The sequence below is a fragment of the Sciurus carolinensis genome, chromosome 11, assembly GCF_902686445.1.
Source record: "Sciurus carolinensis chromosome 11, mSciCar1.2, whole genome shotgun sequence".
Taxonomy (NCBI): domain Eukaryota; kingdom Metazoa; phylum Chordata; class Mammalia; order Rodentia; family Sciuridae; genus Sciurus; species Sciurus carolinensis.
The window spans coordinates 11,763,803-11,779,149 of record NC_062223.1 but is presented as its reverse complement, the minus strand read 5'-3'; the positions used below and the strand labels follow the sequence as shown (position 1 = coordinate 11,779,149).

The following is a 15,347-nucleotide window of genomic DNA, read 5'->3' as shown; positions in this document are numbered from 1 at the left end:
TGCGGGGCTAGAACATGTGTGTGGAACCACGTGGTGGGAGGACTGGGTGGGCTGGGTCGGGGGGAAGAAGCAGAAACGGAGCAGGACAAAGGAGATGGAGGAGCAGGGGCTGGGAAGGCCTCTGCCACAGGAGACCAGTATGGGGGTGGTTCGTTAGCCGGGTCGAAGTCAGAGAAGGAGGAGGGATTAGGAAGGGGAAAAGAAGTGGGAGAAAATGAAGGTTTGCACAAGAAAGAGAAAGTCTGAATGTAGAGAAATCTCTTTCCACTTGCCCACTCTCTCACAGAAATTGTATGCCATTAAGTAGCCATGTTGATTGATTACCTAGAGGATACCGTGACCAAATATCATTACACAAGCAAATAAGCTTTGGTGGCTCTAGGCTGGGGGTCAGATGAAGGGGTTTAAGATTGTCTAGTAGGCACCCCAGGGATGAATCTGCCAGAATGGAGGACCCAGGCCCCATGGTGGAGATAAACAGCCAAGTCAGTGTCCAAGTCGTCCTGAGGTCACAGGCTGGTTGACTGGAGACGAAGAGGCCGCACAATGATGGGAGTCGTCGCCCCCGTCAGTGTGTGTCGGGCAAAAGCCGAGAGGGTTGAGATGCTGGCGCCAGGATTTTCAAGGAAAAGTGAAGAGGAGCCTCAACCCAGAGAGGGAATCTCCACCTTAAAGGTCGGGGACCCACCCATCAAGTAGGTTAACTAAGGGGGCCAGTCATAACTGTAAAAGTCGTGGCTGGGGGAACCCCCACTCCTCAACCACCCCAAGGGTACCGGATGATCAGTGGTCACATCTCAGGTCAGCAGAGGGGTGTTTAAGTCAACCTAGGGGAAAACTCACCAATCTGAAGGTCAACGGTGGTTGTGGAATCAGGTGTCCAGGCAAATGGAAGGTGAGACCAGTGTCCAGGGGTCTGGGGCATCAGATGGAATTCCACTCATCTAAGTGGCAGTAGAAAAGCCCCTTCAATTCATGGCACCAATGAAAGCACCCAGAAAACCACTCCAGACGCAGAAACTCACACAAGAGATTTTAATAAGCAGATGAACAAAGTGTCTGCCCTTAAGGGCAAAAGAGAGAGAAAGAGAGCAAATGGCACGGGAACTACCCTTAAGTAGCAGACCAATGACTGATGAAGATGTGAACAATCTAGATTGTAAAATGGTGTTAGGGGGCAGAATCAGGAGAAGTGACTGCAGCCTTGTTCTCTTCAGTAATGGTTGCATGATTATAAGTATTTGTGAGGACTTAGAGAATTGTATACTAAAACAGGTAAACTTTATGATTTGTAAACTACTCCTTAATAAAGTTTAACTTTAAAGATGAAATTTGAGCTAGATGTGGTGGCCTGTACCTGTAGTCCCAGGTATCAGGAGGCTGAGGCAGAAAGATCACAGGTTACACTCCATCCAGCCTGGGCAACTTAGCAAGATCCCATCTCAAAATTTTAGAAATATATTAAAAGGTACTGGAAATGTAGCCTGATGTAGAGCACTTGCCAAGCATGTGTGAGGCCCTGAGTTTCATCCCTGTACCAAAAGAAAAAAAAAGAGACCGCTAAATTTGAATGTATGCATTTGAAAAGAAGTCACACTAGAGGACCATAGTCACACTAGTCCCTAAAACGAAGTCCCACAATCACAAAATCTAACCTTAAAACTGTCTTCAATTCCACTGAATGTTATCCATAATGAAGAGAAAACAAACTACTTTTGCTTCAACAGGACCTTGCAGCTTCCTATCCAATGAACTACAAACAAGTAAGTTCAGGTAGTATTGATTGCTTGAGTGACTACAAGTCTCTCGTAGCCAATCATAATAGACAAATATGAAATTTCTCATTCAAGCTTTATAAACAGCTATAACTGAGGTAAGCCAAGATTCTACCATTTTCAATTTGAAGTGCCCCCATCCATGAACTATTCACAAATATACAAAAGTATGAGCAACAAACTTTAAAATTTCTCTAACTTGATATGATTTCATTTTTTACCATTCTGGTGTCAGAAGTGGGATCTGAAGGCTAAACCCCTGCCGAACCCAGAGGTCAGTGAGTAACCAGGTGCTGTTACCCATTGTGCTCACTGAGTCATATCTTCCTCACTACAGAGAGTGTCTCTGTCAGATACAAGATCCACTCTTAGTATTTTGCCCTCTCAGATTTTTTTGTGCATACCTGTGTTTCACTGAATCTTTGGTAAGTCACCTTTTTGAAAGTATGAGGAGAAAACCCATGATTCTCTGGATTTATAGACCTTGGTAGAAGTATTGAACTTTCTATAGATATAGTCATTTTAGGGAATTTAGAGGCAAAGATGGGTTCTATGTGGTTTAAAACACTGAACCCACTGCCCTCATATTAAAAATTCTTCTTGAAACCTACAGCCCAGGAATCTCCGATATTAATTTGTTGGTATGATAGTGGGCACAGGGAAGGCTCAAACATTGCTACAAGAGCATAGAGACCAGTTAGAGACTCTGATGATCATACTAAGTATGCTTCCAGAGAAGCAAAAGGCCCGAGAAGATGTGAGGCCATCTATTAGAAGATGTTAGTCAGCTTGCTCTGAGCCTGAGATGAGGCAGAACATCATGGCATCATGGTGTGGTACAGCGAAGCAGCCCAAATTCTGCCAGCTGGGAAGCAGGGAGCAAGAAACCAGAAGGAACCAGGGGTAGATCGGGGAAATTACTTTTATCTACAGTGTCCTCTTGCTGTGCAGAGCTTACTCTCCTGCCAGCATGCCCTGCACTTCTCAGCCAGCAAACTAACATCCTGAGGCCCTGTGTCCGTCTCCTTCAAACCTGCACATCCTTTGCAGTAACTCTTCAAACTCCTCTACCCTCCTACCTTGACTCAAGGAGAGATTCATAAATGCAATGAATTGATTTTCCAAATTTGACTCCCACATCAAAGTCTTAGGACTCCATTAGCCAATCCAGAATTACTACTCTATGTTGATGACTTTTATAACAAAACTCCGGAGGAAAAATATCAAATTGGGTATGCTGTATGAATTATAAGAAAGAATTCTTCCTCAATTTATAGTTCTGTACAAACTGCAGTATTATTTGCCCTCATGTAAGCCTATGAATTAGCCAAAGATAAGATGGTAAATATCTATACTGGTAGCAGGTATGCTTCAGAGTACTGCATGATTTTTGTGTTCTGTGAAAAAAGAGGGTATTTTTTTTTTGCTTATTTTTAATTTGTTCTAACTAGTTATACATGACAGTAGAATGCATTTTGATACATTATACAGAAATAGAGCACAACTTCTCATTCCTCTGGCTGAGCATGGTTCAGAGTCACACGGGTCGTGCAATCATACATGTATATAGGGTAATAATAGCTGTCTCATTATACCATCCTTCTTGCCCCACTGCCCTACCCCTCCTCTCACTCCCCTATGCATAATCCAAAGTTCCTTCATTCTTACCTGCCCCCCCCCCACTATGGATCAGCATCCACTTATCAGAGAAAACATTCAGACTTTGGTTTTGGGGGAATTGACTTATTTCACTTAGCATGATATTCTCTAGTTCCATCCATTTACCTGCAAATGCCATAATTTCATTCTTCCTTAAGGCTCAGTAATATTTCATTGTGTGTATATACCACATTTTCTTTATCCATTCATCTGGTGAAGGGCATCTAAGTTGGTTCCACAATCTAGCTATTGTGAATTGAGCTACTATAAACATTGATGTGGCTGCGTCACTGTAGTATGCTGATTTTAAGTCCTCAGGTATAAACCGAGGAGTAGGATAGCTGGATCAAATGATGGTTCCATTCCAAGTTTTCTGAGGAATCTTCATACTGCATTCGATAGTGGTTGCACCAATTTTCAGTTCCACCAACAATGTATGGGTGTACCTTTTTCCCTACATCCTCACCAACACATATTATTGCTTGTATTCTTGAAAATGGCCATGACAGTAGAACGCATTTTGATATGTCAAACACAAATGGTGTATAATTTCTCATTTCTCTGGTTGTACATGATGTAGAATCACACTGGTCATGTAGTCATATATGTATGTATATAATGTCTGATTCATTCTACTATCCTTCCTAATTCCATATCCCCTCCCTTCCCTTGCTCCCTTCTACTTAATAGAAAGTTACCCTACTCTTCCATAGTCTCCCTTATTGTTTGTTTGTTATTTCCACAATCCCACAGTGCTGGGAACTCGAACGCAGGCCTCCAGCATGAGAGGCAGGCACTCTAGGAGGCGCGCTATATGGCCTGCACTTAGTTCCCCTTACTGTGAATTAGCATCCACATATCAGAGAAAACATTCAGCTTTTGGTTTTTTGGGATTGGTTTATTTCACTTAGCATGATATTCTCCAGTTCCATCCATTTACCTGCAAATGCCATCATTTCATTCTTCTTTAAGACTGAGTAATATTCCATTATATATATGTACCACATTTTCTTTATCCATTCATCTGTTGAAGGGCATCTAGGTTGGTTCCATAGTTTTACTATCATGAATTGAGCTACTATAAACATTGATGTGGCTGTATCACTATAGTATGCTGATTTTCATTCCTTTGGGTATAAGCCAAGGAGTGGGATAGTTGGGTCAAATGGTAGTTCTATTCTAAGAAAAAAGAGGGTATTCTTAACCTTAGATAACATGCATATAAAGAATGAACGTAAAGTTGCTGATTACCTTTCTACACTATTGTTACCCTCACTTTGTCATAAAAAATGAAGCTTATATTTAAAAACAGACCACAAACATCAAGGAAATACTTTGCTGAGTTATGTGCACCCAAAAAATTGCCTCAACTCATGAAACTAGGTACCCTGAATAAAGTCCATCCAAAGGACATAAAGGAAATTTAACACTGGCAACAAAGATACGCTCCTAAAACTGAAAATAAATGGATAAAAAAATAATACAAACTAATCACGGGATTCTGGGAAGCCCAGACAGCCACTTGGTGTTTCCCAATTCCTGAATTGGCTACTCTTCTGAGCACTCCATTCTCTCATTCTTCACAGTCAATAAAATGACTCAAAACTCGGAAAAATACTTGTGCAGGAACTCCACAAAAGTAGCCCAACATGTCTATGATCAGTATTTCACTTCTCATATCTATAATTGTTGAAAGATGATTGAAGTAGCCCCAGGAATATCTGCCCCACCTTCAGGCCACCCCAACACTTTCACATGACCTACATTTTCCTGTATGAACTCTCAATATACACTTGTAAGAAGATACATGTTTTCTGGAAGGACAGAAGTTCTTCCAGGCCAAATGTATGATGCAATTACTGTAACTACAGTTATCTGAAAATGATTTTCCACTTTGAGAAATACAAAATGAAATTTCAAGTGATAGAGGCTCACCTTACTGGACAGGTTATAGAGCAACTAAGATTATTCAAACATTCCAGCATTACTATCATCCTCAATCATGAATATAGGTCAAAAGAATAAATGGCACTGTAAAATTGAAATTGGCAAAATTAACTGACATCATGAAATTACATGGGCCTCCAGTGTTGTTGCTAAGACAATGAAATGAACACATTTTGGAAAACATAAGTTAATACCTTATGAAATCATTACCAGGTGACCAAGGTCCTTAGGTTTTGCAAACTCTGTTATGACCCAACATGGTAAAGTATTAATGCAATATTTCAAAAACTTATTTGCAGCAGGTCAAATGAACTTCAGAACCCCTTTACCTGATGAGTATTTTATACTCCATATGTTAGAACCTGGCTACTTAGTGTTGTGGAAAATCATCAGTAGAAAGGACCCTAAAGAGTTACTTTAACCTCTCACACAGAGTAGCATCATATGGTATTGAACCTTCCATGACTCTCAACTGAAAAGATCTTCTTGAACCCTGGGACCCTTGGACTTGTCAATCCACAAAGGCTTTAAGTCAGGGTATGCAAGGAAAATTTTTCCCAGAAGCAGATAAAAACATGAGGTAGACAACTTTTGCCAAAGCACTCAGAACCAGCTCCCACTGGGTTCTCTTTCTTTGATTGTGTTGTTATGTTGATTTTGTTGTTGTTGTTGTTCTTTTGGATTTTATTGGTTGTGCCGGGGATTGAACCCAGAGCCTCACACCTGCTAGGCGCTGAGCTAAACCCCACACCTCCCTTTCATGTTCCAGGACTTGTTCTTACTTCCATGATAACTGTTGCAAACCTACTACTTTGCAAACTAATGCCAAATGTTGTAACTCATCTTCCCACTCCTCTTAGGGACCTTCACCACATAAGCTGAATACCCACCAAACTCTCCTATCCAACACGCAGCCTCTCTTAATAACCAAAATGATTGGTAGTATGTAGTCATCTAATGAGTGGGAAGGAGCTCAGTTCACATTGGAACCGGTTGCAATACATATTTATGTGACCAGTTTGGGAAAGTGCTTTTCAGAAATGTTTGGCACCCTTGACAGTCTTTCAGATGAGCTCATCGCCAGCTGGTGTGGCATTGGAAAGAAGCATCGGAAGCCAAGGGACAGCCCAAGCTGCTGTTCGGCTTGCTTCTGCCAAGCCACTTTTATGCCCAGAAAACCTTCATGGTGTGGGACTGTCGTGGGAGACAGCCTGGTCCAGAGCAGCAAGCAGCACTTGGAGAAGAGGAGAACTCGATTTTACGCCCGCCAGCCCAGAGGAAAACAAAAACTCCAAATTCTGAGCCCTGATCCACAGTTTCTCACAATCTTATAGGTTATCTGACGTCATCTTAGACCCGTCCTATCCTTGGGGTTTTCCTAATCTGCGCGGCTGAAGGCCGGTGCAGGTCTCTAACACAGAGCTGCCCACAGAACAGATAAGGAGGAGCGGCTCTTTCCACAGCGTCCATTAGGTTTCAGGAGGGAGGAGTCAGACTCCCAGGGCTGTCACTGACCCTGCAGAAGGTAGGGACCTGGTTAAGGAGGCTTCCTGGAGAAAGGCTGCGAGAGGGGAGGGGACTGACCCCTCCCCAGGCCCCGGACGCTTCCCATAACGTTTCTGTCATTTCATTTCACAACCAGGTCTGGTTTTGCCATCACAGAACATGACCTAGACAAGGTCCCCGACTTACTCCAGAATCAGCCCTTTGGTTTGATTCAGATGGTAGAGACAGGACTTTTACATACAATGATAAGGAACTAAAATTAGAAAGTGACAATGATACCCTCAAGCACACCTTTCAGGAACTCACTGAAACCATTTGTAAGGTCAATGGAAACTATGAGTTTTTCCTAACAGTGTTTCATGCTGTGTAGACCAATATTCAGGGCACATCTGGAATGTGAGTGGATCATATTTAATCGGGGATAAGATTCTTAGAAAAACTTATCAAGTTCATAAAAGTGGTTTCTGCTTCTATCCTGATGTAAACCACTGTCATTCAAACTGACAACAGGCCAACGACATGAGGAGAATAATTGCTGTCATCCTACCACTTCCAATTGGTGAGTAAGGGTCTCCACCCTCCTCTCTCTCTCTCTCTCTCTCTCTCTCTCTCTCTCTCTCTCTCTCTCTCTCTCTCTCTCTCACTGCCTCTGTATACAAAGGTTTTCCATCAAAATGGTCTAGGCCTGCAGACTGGTGTATCTCTCACCCCAAATATCAAAATGCCAAACTTTCAGCATAAAATATCCCTTCATCAATGAATCTCTTAAGGGCTTCCGAAGTCACTTATAAAAAGGAGCCTGGATTTCACTCTTCTGTTAGCCCACTCCTTCCTCCGCTGGAAGACTCTGACCGATATTTTCTACGAGTCCTGAAAAGAGTTATAAGTCTTTAAATTCTCCTCGAGTACCACGACCTTACAGAAGCAGTTCAACACCAGAAATCGTGTCCCACTCCTGAAATCCCAGCAGCTCCGGAGGCTGAGGCAGGAGGATCTCGAGTTCAAAGCCAGTCTCAGCAACTTAGTGAGGCCCTGAGCAACTCAGTGAGATGCTGTCTCTAAAAAAATATATAAAAAAGGGCTGGGGCTGTGTCTCCATAGTTAAGTGCTCCTGAGTTCAATCCACAGTACAGAAACATCAGTTCAGCTTCAATACTCCATTCATTCTAGCCCCACAGGAAACTAGCTGGTGTGAAGAGGCTGACTTTTGAGGCACCAGTGTGATACCCCACCCAAGACCCAAGTAAGTGTCTCTCTTCTGACGACCCTTATCAATGTCACATACTAGGCATGCTGACAGCAAGGGGTAGGAGGAACTGGGAGGCAGCTCATCAGCCTCCCTGTGGGACTTGGAGGAAGCAAGGACCAGCCCACTGCCCTCTTCAGGCTTTGGGGTGAGCACACAGGGGGACTGGAACCAAATGGGGAGACTCGTGTGCAGGATCCACAGCGCCCTGCAGACTCACTTCTCCCGCAGCCCACACTGCTCCCGTGGACACTGACCTCTCTCAGCATCTCCACAACAGTGTCCTGGGGGTTGCAGAGGGAACCTCCTCAAGGTCTTCCCTTCCTCATTCTGGAGGGAGAGAGTGGGGTGGGCTCAGCTAATTCCCTCATGTTCACACTGGCCAGATCCTCCTGGGCAGCCCCACCTGGCCACACTGGATATGGTTGGTGGCCAACGTTGAACCAGGTGATCTCTGTTTGCCAGGGTGCCAGTCACTTTTAACAATGTCACAGCACCATCTTCTGAGCAGGAGGACTTGGTGGGCACTGCCTGCTGAAGAGATGGCAGGTGAGATGGGCACAGGGATTCCCTGGAGTGTGCAGGGCAGAGGCCGAGGAAAGGCCACAGTCCTCCGGCTGGGACTTGTAGCTCTTCAGCTAATCCAATGAGCTCAGAGTCAGAAACTCAGGCCCAGGAGTCACGTGACAGGAGTCAGCAACCAAGGTGGGTCCAGCTGGAACGCTGCCTGTCCCCAGCTGGTCATGTGGCTGCTGAGCAGACCAGGGGCCAGGGTGCTCCCCCTGGGCAGAGAATGGGGACAGTCAGACCACACACCCAGCCTGCCAGGAACAAGGACTCCAGCCCAAATTTTCGTTTTCTGTATATTTCCTGCTACAGTTATTTAAAAGACTGTCTATAAAAGATGAGCCTCCATGCTCCACACCCCCAGCCCCAGCTGGCAGTCCCTCCCCCTGAGACGACGGTGTCAGTTTCTTATATCCTCCAGGAATATTCTAGACTACACATATTTTTAAAGAGTTTTATTAAACCTTGCCTCTACATATAATATACGGAACATAATCGTAAGATATAAAAATCATAATAAAACACCCATACACCAACAACATAATAAAAGAAATAGAAAACATCTGAAATGAGCCTAGTGTCTCACCAAACCCTGCGCACACATGTTCATAGCAGCTGAGATGGCTTACGTTGGGTTTCCACCTGAATGTGCCTGGGGTGCCATTTCTGGCCATGTCCGTGAGGGTCTTTCCAGATGTCAGCATTGGAGTTGGTGGACTGAGAAAGGCAGATGGCCACTCCCAATGTGGCTGAGCATCATTCAGTCTGTTGAGGACCTGAATAGAACCAAAGGTGGAGGAAGGAGGAATTCGTTCCTTTTTTTCCTGACTCGCTGCTTATGTTGGGACAGCTCATCCCACTTCCCACCCTTGGACAGGGATTTTTAACATGGCGCCCCTAGTCCTCAGACCAAATTACACTACTGGTTTTCCTGAGTCCTCAGTGTTTCCAGCTCACAGACAGCAAATGATGGCACTTCCCAGCCTCCATGATTGGTGAGCTCACAATAAAACTCTAGATAGACAGACAATCTCTCATTGGTTCTGTTTCTCTGGAGAACCTGATTAATACTGCTGTTTATTATCCATAAACAGTCAAAAGGTGATACCACCCAGATGTCTATCAAATGATGAATGGATAAGCAAAATGTGATATTTCCATACTAAGGGAACGTTATTCAGCCAAAACAAAACAAAGTGACTGAGACAGGCTATGATGTGGAAGAAACTTAAAAACATGCTAAATGAAAGAAGATGTTCACAAAACTAATAGCATCTGATTCCATTTATATGAACTATCAGAACAGGCCCATAAACTGGGCATGGTGGCGCACACCTGCAACCCCAGTGGCCTGGGAGCCTGGAGCAGGAAGATCATAGGTCTGGGGCCAGCCTCCGCAACCCAGCCAGACCCTCATGGGGGCTGGAAGGGATGGAGGATACAGTTTCAGTGTTTCTTTTTAGGTGATGAGTGTTGTTAAAAGAATTATAACAATTTCAGGGCTGGGGATATAATTCAGTTGGTAGAGTGCTTGCCTTGCAAGCACAACGCCCTGGGTTCAATCCCCAGCACCACAAAAAAAAAAAAAAAAAAAAAAAAAAGAATCATAACAATTTCATAACTGTTTTATTCATTTATTTATATGCAGTGCTGAGAATCGAACCCAGTGCCTCACACATGCTAGGCAAGTGCTCTGCCACTGAGGCACAACCCCAGCCCTTGTCAGTAAAATTTTTTAAATTTTCTCTATCTGTGCCTTTCTTTTAGTTCCTAAGAGAAGGGTATATTATCTCCCTGCTATAATGGTGAATCTGTCAGTTTCCCCTTGTAATCAGCCGAGATTTTCATTATCTATTTTAAGACTATTAGATATAAACAAATTGAGAAGTGATATATATATGATACTGAGTCGAAACTTTAATCAGAACACTTTTATCCTAATAATCTTTGCCATAAAACCTAGGTTTTCTGGTATCACTATAGTTATAGCAGCATTTGGTTAATATTTATACTAAATTTTTCAATAAAGTGAACTTGTTTATCCTATTAGTGATAAACTTCATACTCTTTTTTATTACTGATGCAGATTATTTACACAGAATGGTGAGTTTCATTGTGGCTTATTTGTATATACATAAAAACAACTCCATTGATTTACTCCCCACCCCCCCCCACCTTTCTCACTCCTCCCCCCATCCCTGTCCTCTCCCCCAATGGTCTCCCTTCTACTTTCCTGGTATCCCTTATCACACCCCATTTTTTCCCTCTAGCTTAGGAGAGAAAACATGAGACTTTTCTGAGTTTGACTTATTTTGACTTATTTTGTTCAAATTCGTGGTCTCTGTTTAATGATCCATTTTCCTGCAAATAACATAATTTTTTTTCTCTTTATGACTGAATAAAACTCCTTCGTGTATATCTACACGTCTTCTTTCCCCATTCACCGGCTGGAGGGCACCTAAGCTGATTTCATAACCTGCTACTGAGAACTGTGCTGAGATACACGGGTAGGCGTGCACCTCTAAAGTACGCTGACTTTAATTCTTTTAGATAAATACCAAGGAGTGGTATATACAAGAGTTTCTCCCAGCAGCTGGGAAGGCTGAGGCAGGAGGATCACAAGTCCGAAGTCAGCCTCAGCAACTTAGCAAAGGCCTAAGCAACTGAGCAAGACTCTATCTCAAAATAAAAAATAAAAAAGGTCTTGAAATTTGGCTCAGTGGGTAAATGTCCCTGGGTTCAATCCCTGGTACCCAAGTACCCTCCAAAAAAGTTCTCTCCCCCATCCCCCACTCCTCCTCAGGTTCACCAGCATTTATTGCCACTCATATTCTAGAGGATTGCCATTCTAACTGGAATAAGATGGAATCTCAGTATGGTTTTGGTCTGCATTTTCCTGGTGACTGAAGACGTTGAACACTTTTCATGTATTTCTTTTTCTTTTGTATTTCTTCTTTGAGAAGTGTCTGTTCAGTCCATTTACCCATTTATGGGTTAGGTTGTTTGTTTCTCCGTGTCGAGTTTTTCAAATTCTTTGTATATTCTGGATGGTAATCTCCTGTTGGAAGAGTAGCTGGCAGGGCGTCTCTCCCATCCTATCGGTTGTCTCACTACCATTTCCTTCGCTGGGCAGAAGCTTCTCAGTTTGATGCCCTCCATTTATTGATTCTTGCTCTTATTTCCCGAGTTATAGGGATCCTATTCGAAAGTCTTACCTGGCCTATGTGTTGGCGCATTCTCTATTTGTCCTTCTAACAGTTCTGAAGACATCACAACATCCAATTTCAAATTATATTACAGAGCCATGGTAACAAAAGCAGCAAGATACTGGCGTAAAAACAACACGTGGACCAATGGAACAGAAGACACACACACACACACACACACACTACAGTCATCTGACTCTTGCAAAAGAGCCAGAAACATTCATTGGAGAAAAAAATAAACTATCTTTAACAAATGGTGTTGGGCAATCTGGATATCTAAATATACAGACTAAAATTAGAGTCCTCTCTCCTATCCTGTACAAAAGTAGACTCAAAATGGACCAAATTCCTACGTATACTAATTTTTAGTTAGTATTTGCCTAGCATCTCTTTAATCCTTTTAATTTTTAAATAGTAATGATTTATCCAATAAGATATTTTATTTAAGCTTGGCCCAAGTTCAAATTTTAGATATTTTTAAAGATGTTTGCTATTTAAAACATTTAATATTCAGAAAGTACTACAAAATCTGGTATAATTACTATCCACCTACACTACACCCATTACCTCAGTTTAAAACATTATGTTTGAAAATAAATAAAGCAAACCTAAAAACAATTTTAAAACATTATTTTGCCATATTTGCTTTATGATTGTCCGTTTTCTTAAATTAGGACATATGTTGACATAAGCTTTACACCATTACCACCCAATAAAATTCGTAATTCCTTAGTATTCTTTAATATCAGTCTAAATTTGAATTTTCCCAATTATCTCAAATTGCTTTTATAGTTATTTTTCACATTTACTTTTTATCAACTATTCCTTTCAGTACAGAACAGTATCCACACACCCCAAATTCTTCTCCTCGATAACATTAACTTTATTATAAAGACATCAGACCAGTTGCCATGTAAATTTTGAACCAGTTTGAGACAAAGCCGGATTCTGTTTCCGCCGGCAGGTGGCGACTGGAAGCTACAGACCTCCGCAGCTGAGAAGGCGGCTGTACTGTGCAGCTTATCTCAGCAGGGAAGCCCGCCAGCTCAGCTCCAGGGTCACGAGGGTCACGGCTGGCAAAGCCAGCTTCTCCTCCACTCTCTCAAGTGGCCTGTTGTGGCTCTTCATGGCAGGTTCCGCCCTCCAGTGCAGCAACAGATTCCAGCAGCTCACTGTCAATCACTTTTCAGGTTCTTGTCTCACAAATTCAAAAAACGACAACAGAAAGTACGAGTGAAAGGAGCAGGATTTATTCAAACGTGAAGAAAAGAGACTGAACTCTCGCAGGGCAAGAGGGGACCCGAGAGCAGGCTGCCACTGGAGTAGGCTAGTCCGGGGCATTGTGTAGCTCCTGGGCCAACACTATTGGTCCAAATTTGTGCTAATCAGGTCTCGGGAAAGTACCAATGCTGTTGGCTGGCCCTTGAGCCTGAACTTTCCTGTACCCTGCACTGGCGTTCACCCCCTCTTCTGTGCGCCAGGCCCTCCGGGGAACGTGGAGTGCCTGTCTCATCCAACACGTCCATCCTTTTCACCTCAGTCATTGTGTTCTTATATTTAAGTGTGTCTGTTATAAACCCTTATTTGTAGATTCATTTTTAAATCCAGGGTGTCGTTCGTCTTTTACTTTGAAGTTTAGTTCACTTATACTTATGGTGATTATCAATATATTTGGAATTAGTTCCTCCATTTTCTTTGGTTATTTCTATGCATCACTATTTGTACGTAATTTTTCCTTCTTTATTTTCCACTTTTTAAAAATTGAAGGGGGTGTGTTTTGTTTTGCTTTCTTGAGTTTGTCCTCATTCTTTTTTCTCCCTCTGTTATTAGTTTGGAAGTTACACTCTGTGTTTCCCCTTCATCGCAAGAGAGTTTCAGGAGACCCACTTTTTTAGTTTGGTCTATGTCTCAAGTTTGGGGAGTTGTGAGCTCCAATGAGACAGCACATCAACCGGGCTGAGACAGAAAGGAAACTACTGGAAGAAAGGTACTCTCCAAACACTGGGACCTTGAGAGCGCTGTTACCATGCGCCAGGTGGGGCAAGGCAGGAGGGAGTAGCCCCGGGGCCATCTGTAAATCCTGCCCAAACCTGCCATGGGCAGGATGGTCCCCCGAAAACCAGGGGCAAGGAAGGAAACATTCCAACCAAGTAAAAGGAAGCATGCCCTGAATAAGGAAGGACAGTCAGCCCCAGCAGTATTTCCAAAGAACCCACCGCAGCCCCTTCAGAGAACACGCCCCTGGCCCGTCAGGCAGCTGATTGGCCTGATGGGAGTTACCCGACCCAAAGGCAGCCAATGGGTAGTCTGAGCTGTGTGGTGCTAGCCAATCAGATTCTCAGGAACTTGCGCTTGGGCGCACAGTGCTGCGGCGGTGGGGAAATGCTGAGCTGAGGCGGGAAGGCAGGGCGGGAATGTGGGATCAGAGACTTAGAGGTCTGGCAAGCAAAAGTGGTGAGGAAGCCAAGGCACTGAGGAGGGGAAGGGACAGGCAGTGTGTCCCGACAACCGGAACTTCCCTCCGGAGGTCTGATTTCTGCAATGCAAAGAACACAATCTTCAAAGAGAGAGAAAATCATGGAAGAGAGTCGCCTGGAACAGAGTCAGCGCTTCCCTCCATGGAGCGTCAGTGCTGCAGTTCCCCCCAAAAAAATCCTCTCTTATGGTGCTCTATTTTATTCTGTGAAAATAAGCCTTATTATAAATCAGAATGAAATCCACAAACCAAACCCCAAACTCTCTAGCTAAACAAAACCCTCTACAGTATAAAGTCATTCCTAACAGGATAGTCACTTCAACCTATTGCTTTTGTTTCTTGTTTCTTGAGAACATGACTCCAATGAGGCCCAGGGCTGCCAAGCCCACTCCTGCGATGCCCGCCGCCATGACGACATCTCTGACCTGCAACAGAAGAAGGGGTGAGTCAGACTCCATGGCAGGAATCGCAGAACTGGCTGTACATTCAACAGGACCAGGCAGCTCAGGGCACCTCAAGGCCCCTTGGCCTCCCTTGACCAAATTCAGGAATCAACAAATGTTGGCAGGGAAGAGCAGGGGACAGGGTTGGATGGAAAAGACTCAGTGGGTGCAGCCAGCTGGCCTGGACTTCACAGAATCCCGAAGGTGATTCTGTGGCTATTTAAAGAATATAAATCTTCAGAGGGTGACTGTGGAAAGGACAGGGAGGTGACCGCCAGAATGGTCAAGATCCTGGCCAGCTACTGGAAAGCTGTAGAAGCAAGTGTGAAGTCAGGAAGGAATTGTTACTGAGAACGCAATAAAATATGACCTGCGTGAGAACGTCGGCCTCACCTCCCCACGTGTCCCAGCGCCCGTCCTGCCCCTCTTGGAAGTGCTCTATTTTTTGTTTGTTTGTTTGTTTACAAAAACAAAAAAACAAAAACACTTTCATTTTAAATTCTGATCTGTGCATAAAATTCA

At 43.5% G+C, this 15,347-nt stretch overlaps 1 protein-coding gene across 3 annotated transcripts in view; it reads right to left on the bottom strand.

The window, feature by feature from the left end:
- Positions 1-13,140: 13,140 nt before the first annotated feature.
- LOC124958977 (phospholipase A and acyltransferase 3) overlaps positions 13,141-15,347 on the bottom strand; it is a 28,683-nt gene continuing 26,476 nt past the window's right edge. For all 3 annotated transcript variants that reach the window (XM_047517599.1, XM_047517598.1, XM_047517600.1), the window contains exon 5: positions 13,141-14,807. In XM_047517599.1, coding sequence (XP_047373555.1) covers positions 14,706-14,807 — 102 coding nt within the window. In that variant the 3' untranslated portion in view covers positions 13,141-14,705. The remainder of the gene's footprint in view (positions 14,808-15,347) is intronic.